At 38.1% G+C, this 18,136-nt stretch overlaps 1 protein-coding gene across 3 annotated transcripts in view; it reads left to right on the forward strand.

Annotated features, from left to right (window-relative positions):
* AFF2 (ALF transcription elongation factor 2) overlaps window positions 1-18,136 on the forward strand; it is a 339,763-nt gene that overhangs the window by 255,946 nt on the left and 65,681 nt on the right. For all 3 annotated transcript variants that reach the window (XM_074915521.1, XM_074915523.1, XM_074915522.1), the window contains one exon: window positions 8,099-8,136. In XM_074915521.1, coding sequence (XP_074771622.1) covers window positions 8,099-8,136 — 38 coding nt within the window. The remainder of the gene's footprint in view (window positions 1-8,098; window positions 8,137-18,136) is intronic.

Below are 18,136 nucleotides of genomic sequence, written 5' to 3' on the forward strand. Positions count from 1 at the left end.
AGAATAAGGGGAGAAGAAGTGAAAGTTGATCTCCCCTGGAGGTGTTCCAGAAGGAGAACATTAATGAGAACTAAACACCTTAATTTTTCTTGCGATGAATTCATCTGCCACTGCAAGGTTTGCTGGGGTTGGAGGTGCTCTGTTCTGTGCTGGCAGGATGAATCTTCCCAGAACAGACCTTCTGCCTGCTTGTAGGGACAGGTCAGGACCACAGTATGACAGTGCGATTGATTTGGGCAGGGTCCTCTCACAGAGAGCGTGCCTGCTTTACAAAATTACCGATTTCATGGCAATACTATTAAGTATAATTTTGGGAGCTGTGCAATTTAGTAATTGACTACATCATTACATTAGTACATTGTTACATCTGAGCAATGTACTAAACCAGACCAAGGTCAGTTTACCTCTGTTACCTTTGCTGCCTGTTTGTAATAGTTTGTTAACATTCAGTATAGAGGTGATGTTCAGTATAAATTAAAATCCTTAAAGTCTTTAGTCCATCACAGGAAATAAATGGGCAGCATAAACAGTAGCAAAATCAATTCACATCTTCTCAGCACTGCCACTGCTGGTACTCCTTGACTCTGCCCTTCTGCTTCTCAAGTCTAGGGAACTATTCATTGATTTAAAGTTGGGAAGAGACTAAGAATAGGTTGGACTCCTGGTGGAATGAGATAAAGGCCTTTGACACAAAGGAAAACCTAACTACAAATGAGCAGGGGTACAAGGGGCTGTTTCCGAGATGTCTGCATATCCTCCTGTCCATTTTGATGCAAGAAGATATAACTTGTGTGAACACTGCAAAAGTAACAATCCGTCATTGCACGCTAAGAGTACACCTTATTATAGGATCTCAAAATATCAGCACTGTTCAGGTAAGTTTCAGGGATGGAGATACAAAGAATTACTCTTCTTCTGTTAGAACTGGGAAGCTGAGGAATAAACGGGTTGTGGAGACTGTCTGCAGCTGCACAGTGAGGTCACAGGATGTTCTTTGAATCTCGACTTTTGCTGCTTATTTCTTGAGGGAAGTTTAGAGAAGACTTTGTTTCTCTTATAAATGTTTCTTGACCTTTTCTGTGTTTCTTTTGCCTCCTCAATATTTTTAATCATGTTATTAACATGGTGAAATGTGGCTATGGAGTAAACCCAATGAATAATGGATTTTTTATATTTCTTAGGCATCTGGAGGGTTGAACCAAACACACATTTTAGAAAAATCATCAGTAAATAAGATGACGACAAATACTGAGTTTTATTCCTAGCTAGATGTTTTATATCTTCACAATAGAATTATCATCCACTAAGCCTAGGTCATTTGTAATGAATTTGTAATAAATTATTTGCTAGGAAATTATGTTTCAAACCAGAAGTTCAATTTAGAGTTTTTTTCTTAAACATAGACCATTCAGTACAATTTTCCCAACTTTTTTTGTCACCAGGATTGGATATTTGTTTTCCAAATAAAACAATTCTTATGAAAAACCAGGCCTAGCTGTAGCCAGGAGTTTGTTCTCTGCTGTAGAACTCTGCAATGACCAAGTCAATTGGTATTGTCAGAGCATTTAAATCTTGTAGACTTCGTGAAACATCAATCAGCATTTGTAAAGCAACTTGACAATGTTTTATAGGACTACAAAAGTGGAATCAGTAGAATTTATGAAGTCATATTACAATTTCTCCTTTGTTGGATAGAGAAGTCAAAATTAGTACAATTAGGAATTTCCCATCAAAAGCATTTTTGAAAGAATGCAGCATATATCAAAATGATTAGGGAAGGAAGACACTGTTTCAAGCCTCCTCTGTCAACTAACATGAGTACTGAAGTCCTAAAATAAGCGTACATGTTTTGTGAGTTATTTTTGAAATAAGTCTGTTCGCTGCGAGATAGCCCTAACAGTTTGTATTGTAAAGTTCACCGAAGCCAGGGAGTAAACTGCAGCCTGTGTAACAAAAGCAACTAAGTTCGTAGTACCCATACTAACTAATATAAAACTAGCTCAGGTGTGTCTACATGAGCAACAAGCACTCCTCAGAATGTAGCATGCACTCAGTGTGTCTTTTCTCTATTTTTTTAAAAAATCCAGAATAGCCCTTGAAGAATGGGAAGTGGCCACATTTTTCATTGCATGCTTCCTTAGTTTGATTTCCACTCTTGGCCTGATGGAAACTTAAGGTTTTGGGAAAAAATGCTTACGGAAGCCTAAATATATCTGTGTTGTTGCTCAATTAAAATCAGTTCACTTATATCAGGGATGAAGGTGACTTGTAACCCACAGACAGCCCATTTTAAAATTGGTCACTTAAACTTTGTTTTTCATTTTACCCAGCCTCCAGTGCACCAATTGAAATTAAATTTCCAGCATTTCAAGTATTCTTGAGCATCTCTCTGTGAAGCCATGAAGGTTACTGCATTGCTCAAAGCTATGATGAGAAGCTCTCTGTAGTTCATACACAGCGAGAGTTCAGTGAACCGTTCTGATCTGTAGCTACCACATGCTTGGTGACTTGATATTTCAAAAAATGGATCTTAGCTGATCCATCCCACATGTTTGGCTTCTGAAGGAAAAATACTCATTTTTTAAAAATATTACATGAGGAGGAGAGTATCTTCTCCAGTGTTTTTGGTGCTAGATACAGTAACATTGGGCTTTTTGTCCTCGAGGTGAGACTGACCCGGAACATGACACACAGATTCTCAAATACAAGGTTGCCAACTTCACGTCAAAGGCAATTAGCACGAAAGAAATACAATCTCCTCTGTTGACATTAGGGGACAGGTAGAGGAGAGTGTAACCAATGAAGTAAAGAAAAAAAAAAAAAAGGAACACAACACACATATTTATGCATGTATCATCACATACTAGTTCTTCAGCCCTTGGTTCTAGGCTTTACGATTCCCAGCAATTTTGGATGGTTTTGTTTGCTGCACACTACATTCTCCTCCTCCACAGGAAGTCATAGTTAGTACCAACTGCATCATTACAGAATCAGAGCAGTCAATAAGTAGTGGGTGTTCATTCATTACTTTGGATCATAGATAAGGCATTCTCTGTGAATAAGAGCATGGTATAACTTTTAATACAAGTCAAATTATAATCTATGAATATATATATATATATATATATATATATATATATAAAACTGTATATATGACTCAACTGATGTGGGAAATTTCTTTGTTTTTATTGGATTGTTGAAATGGATCTCCAGGAAGTCTTTTTTATACCTACAGGACAGGAAAACAGCATGGTGAGTTGTAAACACAGTCAAGTTGCTTAGCTATTCACCAAACCATAGAGTTGGCTATAAACTGGAAGATTAACCTATGTTAGATTTGCAGCAGCTCATGGGAAGAGCTAAAGCATGGCCTTCCTTCTTCTGCCAACGTGTTTGATGGCATGAAGTGCCATGTCTCAACCTAAGAGACTCTTGGAGGTTCAGCAATTGCCTTCTTAGGTGGCTGATCAGTGCTTCTGAATCAAGAGGGTGAGGAGGCAGTCTTAAAGAATACTTTTTGTCTAATCTCTTTCAAAATCAAATACTTTTCACTGAAAATCCTGGATTTTCAGTTATGCAATGGAAAATATATTTTTTCTTTGGATAGCATACACTTCCCCTGTAACAGTTAACCAAAAATCTAATTTACATTCTGTAGATGCCAGTTATTTTTACTTTGATATTTTTGATCCAGCCTCTTGTCAGTTCCCAAGTCTTTGTGATGTAGGAAAGTTCTACTGACTGGAGTACTTTTTCCATTTTTTTCTATCCAAACGCCAGTTTGGTAATTGTTAGTGTCAAAGAAAAGCATCGTTTTTCACATTTTGTAGTCCTTGTGCACAATCTAGAAGAAGTTTGTGCTTATTCCCTTGTTTAATCTTTTGTGTAATAGTTAAATACCTGCTAACAAAATAAGTTTATGGGTATATTCACACTGCAGATCAAGTAAAGCATAGTGCAGGTGGTTCTTGAATTAATGCTAAAAACCGTAGTGCCAAAATCAGATGTAATGCAACATAAGAGGTAGAAGTCATTCACAGTTATAAAAGTCATGGGAAAACATCCCTGAGCAAATACTCTCTGATGGATTATTCTCTGTATCCTACTGCTTTTCATGTATTCTTCATCTTCTTCGTTCTTACTCAACACTGAAGTCAGATGTTGAAATAAGGTCTTAGAGAGCAGAGGCACAAATATGGAAAGGCCATAATTGTAAAAAAAAATCAGAAGGAAATTACAAATTAAAGTGGAATGATTGTCTAGTTCACTCTAGCTTCCATTTTCTAATCATCCTAAATTATTTTAATGCATGTTTTCAAGCTCAAAATTAGCTAAGGTCCCATGATGTAATTCTCCTAACACCCATTGAATCTTACATTATATCAGTCCAATTTCATTCCAGTCTTTTTCAGCATCATCTCCCACTCAGGGCACATGTATCATGGTTTAGGGGCCTCCTACCTGCTCTGTTTCTAGGTAGTACTTTTAATACATGAAGTTTAGGAGTCGTTGTGGAGTTAAAACCAGTTTCTTATTTGTAAAGGCCTAGGAATATAAGATAAAAAAATAACTCTTAAAACATGTTTGTCTTTGAAATATCTTAAATTAATAATCAAAAGCTTGCATCAAGTCTAAACCAAATCAAACTCAGTTATGAAGATGAGAAACAGGAATTATTAACTGAGTAGCAAGGCTGATGGAGGCTCAATGAGATCATTTTGTTCAAAGATTAAAGGCGACGAATGCTGAAATAGTTGAGGAGGATGGCTATGAACGCATCTGACTAGAGCTGCTAAATTCAGTAATGATCAAAAGTTAATTATCAAAGCAGAGAGAACTACTCAACACAGACAATTTGAGTCAATAGCTAAGCAGCCCAGAAAAAAAGTAATTTGGAAGAAGTATTTTCCTATAATGAAGTTATATAAAAGACATACAATTCAAAGAAACCTGCCCAAAACAAGATTGCATTCTTCCTGATCAGAGGAAAATAATTAGCTCTAATTGACAGACCTGCTGCACAGCAAATATTTTCAAACAATATGTTTCTGCATCAAAGCTTAATGTGTAGAGTTACTCAATGTCACTTTGATTTTGCCTTCCTTTATCTTCTGCCACGGGGCATGCTCATGGTATCGCAACAAATACACTTTGAAAAATGAATGAGCAACACCTACAAGACAAATAAAAGCAGAAGGCCAGATCCTGCCTTTCTTTCTCAGATGGAATCCCTGACATGTATTTTGTGCTGTATTTAATATCATCAACATGGTCCCACTCAGAGGCAAACTGAATCATTTTTAATAGAAAATGACCAGTTGCTTGATAATCCAACACTAAACTAGGCTGGCATGTAGATTAACCTGATCATTTGCGATATTTGTTTAAATCTCAGTATGAGTGAGCATGTGTGTGAATGACACTCCCTCAAGCATGTCTTCTCTTAAGAGTTAGTAAAGTGCCTTCTCCCAGTAACAAAGGGCAAAAAAATGTGGAAATTCTCCATATAAAAATCTAAGGAAAGATATGTGCTAGAATGTTTGTCCAAGAAAATAAAGTTTATCTATAATTCTTTCTTACTAAATCTACCATGTTTCTTTCAGGATAAATGGTTGCCATCAGTGCAGCTAAGTAGTGAAAAATCAAACATAAAGGTTAAACTCTGCTCTTCAATATTCTATGACTTTGACATTGCTAGTTCTCCCTCCCTGAAATATCATCTTCTTTATCATGTAAACAGTTTAGTTCACACCATCATGCACATGACCTCCAAAATATCTTCAGCTTTACTTTGTATTAATCAACTGCATTATTATTATTTACTTGTGATCCTAGACACTCTCCACTCTTCTGCTTTCTTCTCTTTATCTGTATTTTGATATCAGTTTTTGTGTAGTGATTTTTGAATCATTCAGAGGAAAAAAAACTTGATTTAGATATGAGCTTCACATGCGTGAACTCAAAATTGTTATAGTCCAGCTATCTGATATATGGAAGGGTCAAGCAAAATATCACTGTATAGTCAAAAAAACTTCTGCCATTGTGGAAGGCTGTTTATGAGCTTTAAAAATAATGTTAGTTCCCTGCAGGATGGGACTGAAACTTGATATTTAGTGGGAGGCTTGGGAAACTGAAATGCCATTTTTGATGGCACTTTAATCCACTTTAAATGAAGCATTTGTGTGTTGTTACATGTAGTTTATTACTTAGAAAGATTTCTTAATAACATGCTTCTGACTCTGCATTTGCACGTGGCAGCTGAAAAAGGGAGATTTGGGAGAGTATCATTGGAAAGAGGACAACTCACATTATCTCACTAATGAGACAGGGACCCCATTTCATCATACGCTTGTTTGAAAGGACATAATTAGGTTTGGGTCTATAACACTACCTTGTGCAATCTTAAATTTAGCATTTCCTGAGGTTTAAGTGTTTTATTTAGCAACTCTACTGTACAATTAATATAATTGTTTCCTATCGTGCATTCATTGATTTATTCTTCAGATGGAAAATATAATCCAAATGAAACAAACACATTTTTCTTTGCACGCTGGGAGCCAGCCCAGAGGATTAGTGTTGCCCGATCTGAGCTCTCACAAGCTCTAATTCTTCCTCCCAGTTTTTAAACTCATTATTAGGGATTTCCATGGTTCTAAACACAGATTTTATGTTTGCTATGATTGGAGGCAAAAGTGCCAAAACAGCGGTGTTTTGAAAGACTAGCCCCATTGTAGAGCCCAAAGGAAAAACTCATTCTGTCAAAACTTGGAACCCAGTTGTGCAGGTCCCAGAGGTTTCAAAAGTTAGTCAGTTTTCATAAAGGATTTAATTTCTCAAGGGCTTATGTGAGCGTTTTTCTGGACCACTAATATTAGCAGTTCCTATGTGGGAACTATTTTATTCCCATCCTAAGCACAGCAGAGGTTAAAGTTCCTCACCAAAACCTTCACTCCAATTTTGGTAGGCTTTATAAAAATATCTCGGAAGGTAATTAAGCACTAAAACTTTCCTTACTATAATAGGTTTATGGATCAGTTGTCTTAATTCTGCCTTTCCCCGCTATCCATGCTTGTAATCTCACTAACCATCTGACCGCTTTCCACATTTAAATCTATTACAGTCTGGTTCTGCAAATGCTAGGAGGAATTCTCTGAAATGATATGACAACACTAGTTTATCTGAAGGTGATATTTCAAGCCCTCTTGCGTTAAAACATCATTTACCTATTCTGAAAAAAATCAGAGGGAGGATGCAAGGTTGTTTCAGATTACATAATTATGCCACAGAAGCATTAATAAAAAAAAAAAAAAAAATTCCACTAAAATCACAAGTAGCTTAACCAGTGTGATAGACTGGCGCAGCTCTGCCATCGGTGCCCCCAGCTGTGTTGCTTAGCAACATTTTAATTCAAGAAGAATCGAAGGAGATGAAATCCCCGTGGAGAGGGAAACAGAAATAAGAGGGCCGTTGACAGATGATCTGAGTTGTTTCTTCTAATATACTGTGAAGATCACTGGCTCTTTTCATGAATGATAAATGGACTGTACACAGATCAATGGGTTCAGCAATAAACTGGAACCAGGCTCCATGGCTGAGGTGGTGCAGGCCGAGAGGCCCAAAGATTTACTCATTTAGATGATTTGGAGTGTGTTTTCTCAAAGGTTTCACAAGAGGAAATTGATCTGAACATTTGGTCATCCTTTGCCCTTTTGTGTTGTTGGCGAATAAAAACTGTTTTGGAAACAGAGTCTGTTCTTCCCTTTATTTTTTCCTGTTGTTGTTCTTGTTCCAGATATGGACAGATAGCTTGTGACAAAGGGGCCAGACCTCAGAGCGGGAAATGAAGTAATCACCCTGAATGAGTAGTTCCTAAAGACTCATGGCCATTAAAAATAAACAAACCACACTGATATCACAAACTGGGGCAGAAGTATTTCAAACCTGTAGTGCTATCGCTCTGAAAGGTTCCAGCTCCTGCAGACCTCTGCCCTGGCGCTTCTGAGGAGCATCTGTGGGTTGATGTTTGCTTGCAGCTTGGTTGAACTGCTTTGGTGTGTTGCTTAATTGTTTGTTTCCCCCACCCCTCTTCTGTTTACAGGCTGCTGAAAAGACAAAATTGAGAAACATTCCTGTAAAGTAAGTTATTTTTTATATCTGTTTGAAAATGCAAGTTTGACAAAGTTGTTGTATACAATCACTAAAAAGACTGGGACAGTAAGAGGGGCGATGAAAGAGATAATAGAATTCAAGTTGCCCCTAATCATACTTATAAAAAGGTCAGTATCATTGAGGAACGCTTTTGATTTCTCATGTCCCTAATGATTGCACTCCCCAAGTTTCATCCAGTTTCCATAAATTAATGTGTTGTCTATGAATAGCTGCCAAATAATATCACAATCATACTCAATACATAGTGCTCCTAGCCTTGGGGAGGTTTGTACATGCTAAAAAGATTATGATTTTTAATTGCAATCCTTGAGAAGGTCTGACAGGGGGGAAATAACTAGGAATGTGCCAAATGATTTCTAGACACATGGGAATATTTTGCACCTATGTATCAAGGCTTTGCCATCCTGTTGATTAAGAGCTCTTTTCTCACTCCGTGTGTGCGTCTCTCACACCATACACACACGTATGTTTCTGCTCTTTACAGTAGGGCTCAGTGAAGGATGAGCAAGCTACCAGGGAGCAATTTCCAGGGCATTTTATGAGAAGTTCTTAAATCTTAGGGCACTAGCGGCAACACTCAACCATATATCATTGAATTAAGAAAGTTGCTATATAAATGTCCTGGCTCTTTGAGAAAAGGCATTTTCAGCTAAAGCTACCAGCAATCAGTGATTCTGTTTAAATAATGAATACTCCAGTCTTAATGGGCTCTTATGTACCAATAAAACCCATATTTTTAGCTTCAGTAGGTGATCATTGCAGTTTAACTAAGTCCCAGTAACTGTATATTCCTGTTACAGACAGAGGAAATGTTCTTATTTTTACAGTAGTTTGCTGATCATGCTGGCTCTTGGACTGGAGTGGTTTTGTATTTGTAAGAACATACACTGACAGGACTCGCAAATCATTGCATTTTAGCACACATAACAAAAGAATACAGTTCTACTTCTCACTTGGCTTCCATTACGTATAGTCATTTACACCTTATAAAGTGAACACAAAATGTGTATGAACACTCCTTGGAGTGAATACACAAAATGTAAGATAGTCATAAATCAATCTCTCTTTATGTTTCATTCAATCTGATAAAAATTAGAAATAGGATCCAGCAGGGACCTGGTAGCACATGAAGCTTCTAATAAGACAAGGGACCTTTCTTGCCTATAGAGCTAGTTCAAATTCAGTGCAAGCTGAATTAAAGTCATTGTTAGCTGGTGGCTGTTTAGTAGAGAGCGTGAAATGAGCTGTGTTTTCACCTTACATTGTAGAGGATCCAAGAGTTACAAGATGATAAGAGTCCTGGGGAACAGCTCCAAAATAATCATTTATCACCCATTCATTTTTTTGTTAATATTTTGAGTCAAGTTCTCAGGAATGACTCAACTGAATTGAGTTTTCCGCATATAAATGTTATTGAGCCTTACAGTCATTAAACAACATGTATGTGACACTGATGCCCAATTAACCCACCAGAAAGATTCGGGAGTCGGCGGGGAAAGGGTGATTTAGGTTAAATCATTCCTTTATGGGACTTGAGTAAGTGTAACATTTTGGAATGGAAGAGGGCCAGATGGACAGTCTCGCTCTTTCCACCTACATGTGCATATTTCACTCTGTCATGTTTCCCCCAACTGGTTGTTTAACTTCTCTTTGACTGTGTTCATGGTGGCAGCTTCAATTAGTACCCTGGGGAATCCATTATACATATTAATTATACTCTGCATAACAAAACAGCTGAAAAATCTGCCTAGTATTTTTCAGTGACATGTAACTATTTAAGGTACCTGTGCACAATTATGACTGTATGCTAAAATATTACCTCTCAGGGAAAAAGTAAGAATGGTGTCTTTAAGATAGCAGTAGTAGATACAGAGTGCATTTATATAAGCATCACAGCCACACTTAGTACAGCTTGGGCTTGTCTGGCTTTTAGTCGTTGCTTTTGTAGCTCTCAAATGTCAAAGAGAATTTCACTTGAATTTTAATGTTCTTCAGCTATGCAAAATAAAGTTAGTAGCTTCCATTGTCATAAGGGCTGAAAGCTGTACAGATTCCTTCTACCATATGTGACTTATCACATACATTTTTAAAAACACATTTCTGTTATTAAGACATATGTGATAGTACACTTCTGCAAATGTGAATTGCTTTTGGCTAAAAGCCATGCACTAATAAGTTGAGTTGAATCTAACTGCATTTGACATCTGTTACAATTTTTTTTTTACATATATAAATATATATACGAAATATTCGCAGTTGTCATTAACATAAAAAATTTCCTTGTTTTTACGTTGCGCTGACATAGTTCTTGTGTCCCAAAACTTGAATCAGAAATCACTCCCTTTTAAAGGCTGTGGTTTATTTACGGTCCTTGGACAGGGCCTAACAGCGCCATTATTTAACGTATTAGTTTAGGAGCATCATGAATATTTCTGTAGAAATGGTCTCTTTACTTTTCATCGCTCAGTTTATTAGTGTTGCTGGTTTAATGTTCAAAAGGAAGTTTACTGGGAAGTTCTGTTGAATCTCTCCAGCACTTAACACTTATGGAGGGAAACAACCAAGGAAGTTTCCTTACTACAGTTCAGTAAGACAGCCAAGCAGCTGGTTTCTTAATGTCCAAGTATCTATAGGTGCTTAGACTAACTGGAGTGAACTTCCTGATGGCCAAGGGAGATGCAGGTGGCATTTGGCTACTTCAGAAGGCTTGGTCTGAGTTCCATGTTGCCTGTAGCACTGCAAGACACAGCACATCCATAGCAACTCATCTTTATGTGTTGGTAAGCATCATCTGGCATAATATCACTATAAATAAGCACATGGAAAATAGCTGAGAAGTCTGTGTCTGCAGAACTGATTTTTTTGGGGGGTGGAAATAGTGAAGTTACTTTTCCAAAAACATGACTATTTCTGTCTGTGTGTGGCACCGAGGTTGCCCCCATAGCTGCAGGATCTATTACATTTAACTTATTTATCCTCTCCTTCCCTTGTCATATACGGAGCACTTGCTTTCTTCCATTGGTTTTATCCATATTTGCATTGAGAATCTGTAGTAGAAACAAGATTTCCTGGATGTTGAGTCCTAGATACTTTCTTACTTGCTGGTCCTTATCATGCTGTTCCTATCTCTGAATCTGAAAGACATAACTTAAGTTTACCTTGTGAAGGGTTTACAGTTTCTAAAGAGCTGTTACATGAGAAATGGTCTGAATTAAGACACATCCAGGGGAAATAATTTCCTATATACCCTGTGATTTGATGGAAGAAGGACAGCAGTATCATTAAAATTCAATAGCAGCTTTGTTCTGAAACCCAACTGCTGATCACCCTTCCCAGATGTTTTTTCCAGACTTGGGTAGGCAAGGGAAGCTCACATCAGCATAGAGCCTAGAGGAATCATGTTCATGTTGACTTGGACCATGTCACCTCTCTCTTATCAGTGTGTTAAGCTGCAGGATCCCCTCAGATCCAGGCACAGTCAGGGTTAGGCCTTACTCTCAATTACAAATACCCTTGGCTTGACAGCCTGTACATTAATGTAGACTGAAGGTCAACCAACTCAGTGTTTTACCTCTGCCAGTGGCAGAAGGTGGGAGAAGAAGAAAGCGATTATGGAGGCATCCTCCACGGAGAGTATCCTCCCACCTTCTTGCACACGGCTTTTTACACTTCATAACCACACATCCTGTATTTAGGAGGTATCACTAGACTTATCCTCCATGCAAAATCTCTTTTGTAATCGATTTATACTTCTTGTCCCCACAGCATCCTGTGGCATTAGGCACTGTAGTGTTGTGAAAAAATGATGTCTTGTGTTTGTTTAAAACCCGTTCCTCATATGGTCATTGGAATCCACACAAGTAATTATTCTTGCACAAAAGAGCAAATGATTTCTCACTCTCCTTCATTCCTGATACTACATATCTTGTCCTGTAGACTAAGGAGTCTTCCTACTCAAAAGTCACTAATAATGCTGGTTTCCCCTCTAAGTGTGTGAGCCCACTAGTGAGCTAATATAGACATAAGACAGGTCTCTCTACAATTGGGAGAGGAAAGCTGTGTGTCTACTAGTCAGGCAGAGACAGTGGTTAGGAAGAGAACTAGCTTCTTTTCACTGTTTTCCATATTAAAGCGAGGAGTTCTTTGCATGGCAATGCCCTCCTGACTAAGGACTGGATATAATGTCACTCTAAACAACTGCCTCAGATTACAGTCCTTTATGAAAATGGCAAAATGGATTCCTTGGGAAAATGTGGGCAGGTGAAGGAATGATTTGGCTAAAACCTGATGTTATCCAACACTACAAAATACAACAGTTTTGTAAGAGAGAAATTAGATTTTTAAAAAGAAAAATGAATGCTTTTAAGAGTGGTCCATGTAGTCCATTAACTACTGTAGAACTGTGAGAATATTGGAATTGACTTCTTGCTTCAGGGAAGAAAACATTGCCTTCCTTGAGTGTCCTTTATACTCTCTTCTTTTATAGTCCCTTTAAAAATCTTCAATAGAAACCAATGGCATTTTCCCCAAACACCTGCATATGCTTAAATTTGCTGTAGATTTAATGACTTCCAGATACATGTTTTAGGATTATAACTTGGGTTAAAATACCGCTGCTTTTTATATTTTCAAAATGTATTTGTTTTCCATCAGCCACAAGTTTGTTAACCAAAAAGGCTTCTGGTGTTTATTGTCTTTTCCTGCCATAAAACTCATCATCTCCTCAGAAGGGCATCTGACTTGACTTGGTATGGTTTTCTGTCCCAACCATCATTGGAAATTCAATCCATTAACATTTGATATCTTGACATTTCAATTGACCTCTCATTTGCAAAGCGCAGTGGTATTTTTCGTGGCCTTTTCATCCTTGATTATACATGGAATAGGAGTGACTGTTTCTACTGACTGCACTTTAAAAATATCTTTGTTTTACCAGCTGGAGTGGCACCTTGTTTTTCCCTCCCTGGATAGACCTTATTCTTCATGGAAGGTCTGAGGTCTGAGCAAGTCATGCAGAGCCAGAGGATTTTCTTATTGACTCACTAAGCAGGAGGGCAAGCAGGTCATACTCCGAGGGTCACTTAATGTGTGTTGTAATAGCAGTAACCATAAACAGATCTTTTGCTCCTGTTGGCAAAAGTGCTGGCCAGTGGGCTGGGTCTGGAGGTTGGTTGGTTTTTAACCAGTCAAATTAGGCACTTGTAAGCAGTAGAGGTACAAAAGGGGCGGTGTGCCATTGGTACGCATGCTCAGCTCTTCCACTGCAAGTTATCTCCTGGCCTGTATTTAAAAATAAGAAGGAAAAAAATGTGTCATGTCTAGGTTGAAAAACCCCATGACCAAATATGCCTATGTGTATATATATGTACATACATGTATACCCAGGCACCTGTGGACCAGAGGTACCTGTGGACAGTTGTTTATATGTATCTAAAAGACATTTGCTAAAGGACTTAAAGCACTTTCGAAAAACAAAAAAGCCTGAACCCGCTATAACTCTCATTCTCAGTAAAACTCCCAAGCAGTTTCCACACTGCCGCCTCTTAGACTCTGCTTCTAAACCCTCCTTCCCGTTGTTTCTCCTTGGACTATTTCTGTCGAACTACTAAATCAGCCAGCACCAATTCAATTAGTTCTAAAAATCCATTACAACATAGTGCCTAAACTGCCTGCCCATATTCATTTCTGAAAGAAATCCATTCATATTTATGTTTTAATACTTTAAGTCTAGCATGCGAAAGCACTCAAATCCCCAGTAGAAATCCAGGAAAAAGCCTGCTTACAGGCAATTATAGACAATGTTCTTTAGCCCCTGATCCTCCTAGTCTGTCCACTTAGGCATCTGCACAGGTGCGGAGTTGGGTCAAGGGGATCAGTTTATTGCACCAGCAATTAAGTCCCTCCAAAAATTCACAAAAGCCCCAAAAGCCACTGATTCTGGAAGTTGGGCCACATGGTAGAGTCTGTACAGACCTGCAGTACTCACAGCAGGGTCGGCACCTGGAATATCACTGGGAAAACCAGTACGCATATGCTACTGTTGGTTTCCAGTGAGTTTTATTTAGGGGGGCTACGTTTCCTCAGCAGAATGTGAACTCTAGAAATGTTGCGAAGGATTATTTTACTCTTACAAGTTAAAGGTTAGTGTTGGAAATGGATTAGAGAACTGCCGCTTTTAAACTGTTTGCAAAGAAACGCACATATTAAATCCTTTTTGATGATATCACATTAATCCCTAAATACTGATTTTTATGTAAATTTTGACTCTTGCAAAGCTCTGACAATTCAACAATCCCCATGTGGTTTTATCAGAGCTGAATTGCTCCTTTAGATCTTTTTTCCTTTTCGCAGTACCTTTTGCTTTATTCCAAAGTCATCACAGCAGCTGGAAGATGTAGTACTTTAGACATAAAATAATAAGTCTATTTAATATTTTACCTTTATTTTCTGAATTTGTTCCTCTGACACATCTTGTTAGATATATTTTTATCTGTCCAAAGGATAACCACGGTAGGGCTATTTTTATTTCTAGGGAAATGATGCATGATAACTACTGGCAGGGCCCAAAACAGTAAATCAGTCCTGTTCCAACCACAGAACGTATTAAAAGTCTGTAGCCTGTAGTAATAAGTTATAATTTAGTTGACTGGCAGTTTGTTTGGACTTAAAACTGTACAAATGAGTCACATTGGCTAAGTCCTGAAATATAAAATAGTTTGTGCTTTATTAAGGTTTTCAGCTACCACCACAACAGGTACCTAGAGAGAACACACATTTTTCAAATGTGCACAATACATTTTTATAGTGAAATGCTTCCGACTTGATTGTATAATTTATAGTAGATGGTTAAATTACCACACGTCCTGTGTAGTGCACAATGTTTGCTTACAAGACAATGAGATGAACAGACTCTGAGAGCTCATTCATCTAATCTCTTACAAATCTGAGCACGCACCATCAATACCAAGCACTGCTGGCTGTATCCAGCCACCAGGCGCCCCTCAGCTGCCAAGCCAGGCATGTTGCTCAGCAGCCATCACAGAACTTCAGACAGCTAGAGAAACCTTCTCTTTTGTGTATTTCTATTTACAGAGACATGTATATGCCATGTGACCAAAGCTAATCGTGCATTTCTGTAAATTTTGCCAGGAGTCTTGTAGCTGGACAAAAATAAGTATTTTCATTTTAACTGGGTCACTTTTGTTATTTTTCAAAACAACACATTTACACCTTCATTGTGATACAGCTAGTTGAGATTAAATTTAGGTCTACTTTTAAAAGTTGAAAAAAAGTGAAAGTATGAGGCAAACAATGTCTTTTTTGCCTGATTCCTTCTTTTGACAGTAAAAAAGTTAATAAGGTCAGTATTTTTTTCCAGATTTAGCATGTATCTCCTGTTGATCAAAGGATTACCCGTTCTTCTCTCCTCACTCATGCTGTGGTTTTTGATCATTTTAGATTTTATATTTGTCTTTCTGGTTATTATTTTTAATTTTAAGTTACATAGCATTTATTCAAACAATTATTCTAAGTGTTTGCTTTGGGCATTGTGTTAAGTAACAGCTGTTTTCTAACTACCTGTGATCTTTTTTAAATTAATGCTTTAAAAATGTGCTTCTGAGCAATTAAGATGTTGCAACCAGGCAACAAATGATAGCAACATTGAAGAAAAGGCCTGATCCTGGTACAAACGGGAGTACCTATTCTGCTGTTTTCGCTACAGCTGGTTGAATCCAGCATAGGAAGCAGTCTTCAAATCTCATACGCCTGAATTTCATTGTTAGGCCATTTTTGTGCTGCTGGAAGATAAATAACCCAAGCAAAACTGTAAGTAGTGTTAGTGTAGGTATATAACTATATGGTTTATTTAAGTTCTAGCATGTGCTAGACACTCTGCAGATGAAGATCCCTGCCTTGGAGACTGTGGTAAGAGGCAGTAGATAATGCTACCAGGCAGTGGGGTTTAACTGAAATCTGTAGGCTTGTGTCTGCTCTCTTTTGGGCAGCAAAACACCACTAGTTTGGCATTTTTCCTAATTTTACCTTGGTGTGAGAGGGGAAAATGAAGTTCCCTTGCTCTTTCTGGCTTGTGGCCTCATGGTAATATACACAGTAGGTTTCCTCTGCCTTGCAGGGTCGTGAAAATAGGGCAGAATAAAGGTGATCCTCCTTGCTATCACCTTTTCTATACCCCCAAAAAAAGTGCCTGCCATACAGCAAACAACCAGTCCTTTCCTTTAGCAGTGAGTAAGTGAAATAAAACAAAACCAGGTGTCTTTCAAGCATTTATTTTTTTTAAATACAAGTACAAAAAAATAATGATCTTGTGCTAAGTGAGAGAAGTGAAAAAATATCCAGTCATTTAGGATCAATGAATACGAAAGAAAGGCAAAAGCTAGATAATGTTTCAGGAAATAACACTGCTACAAGGTTAATTTTGCCTAGTACAACATTTCCTAGTATTGAATTGCCTGATATACTCCCTCAGGGATTGCTCCTGCGCTTGCAATAATCAAGGCTGATTTTATTGGAAAATCACCTCTGGATGAGAGACATACTCTAGAGAGAACTTTGCATGGGTACAAATAGGTTTTTGGTGCCAGTGCCATGTTGCCCAGGCCAGCACAGTTACAGTTCCCAATCTGTCTGTGCATTCAAGCAGCAAATTCATTAGCAACCCTTCTGGCAGGATAGAAAAATAGACATATTAGGGAAATTTACTTTGAATTGTTTTCAGGATTTGTTGGATAACAGTTCAGTAATCAAATTGCGCCTCCTAACAAGACCATTAAATATTTTTATTAATAGTGGCAGGGAAGCTGTGGATATTCCTTTAAGTGCAGAACACTTTACCGTAATGCTATGTGACTTGCAAAGATCATGGATGAAAGAAGAGATTAGCATAGTTGGAGCAGGGTTGCTTTTAATGTCGGAGCTGATTTTTGTTTTGTGTTGTGTGTCAAGGCTGTGTTGAGTCACGTAACTCTTACATTGCAGATGTAATGTATGTTCAAGTATCAGCTCATCTCTCAGTCCCTGGCAGTTTGCTGGCTCTTTAATTGTAGAAGTGGGCCATATCTTGACAGTGCTGTGCTCTCTCTTACTATGGGACCTAAGTTCAGATATATGTAGTGGCTTCCAGGCCTTGTCAAGTGGAAACTGAGCATATTGTAAACAGAGCGCGTTTTGCCTCCAGCTGGGAGGAGGGACACGTGGAGCACTCGCGAACGAGGGCCCTCCACTGACCTTGGAGTGACTTTGAGTGTGGGGAGACTGGAGGAGCACTAGGAAAAGGCTGATTCAGAGAGACAGATGAGTGAGGAAGAAAAATCAAGGAGATTGGCACAAGGACGGTGGAAAAAAATCTTGTAAAGAAAGCAGGAAGAATTTTTACACTCAAGGCCAACACCGAGCCCTTATAATCAGGCTCATCTGGCCACACATCAACAGCAGCAAGAGAAAAAAATACTGAATGCAGCTTGCAAGCTAAGGTCTGTTGAAAAGCTGGTGTTCTGCCAGGGAAAAAAAGAACGTGGAGTGAATTTATTAAAGAATAAATTGCATTAAGCTTCAGGAACTGACAGGGTTAAAAATTAGGATTGTAAAAAATAATCTGTATGCTCTGTTTCCTAATTCCTGTTGTCTTAATGATTGTTTTGCTGTGAAGAGGACAGCCACCCTCGGTATCAATCATAGTAAGCTATTTAGACACAGAAATAAGTGGCATATGGCTTAGCACTTTTGGGTCTAGCAATCAAGTAACAACCTTCTGCAATACAACTGTAGTTCAGTTCCCAATGGGCTTCACTTTGATGATTAGATATATTGAGTTCCCTGTGTCATTCAAAGACAGCAGAATTTCATACAAGTTGGTGTTAGCTTCCTCTCACTTCATTTCAATTTTCAATAACCAGTGTCATCACATGTAACAGTTTCTTCGTAATGGAACTTCATGTCGAATCAGATT

The sequence above is a fragment of the Athene noctua genome, chromosome 11, assembly GCF_965140245.1.
Source record: "Athene noctua chromosome 11, bAthNoc1.hap1.1, whole genome shotgun sequence".
In the NCBI taxonomy this organism is placed as follows: domain Eukaryota; kingdom Metazoa; phylum Chordata; class Aves; order Strigiformes; family Strigidae; genus Athene; species Athene noctua.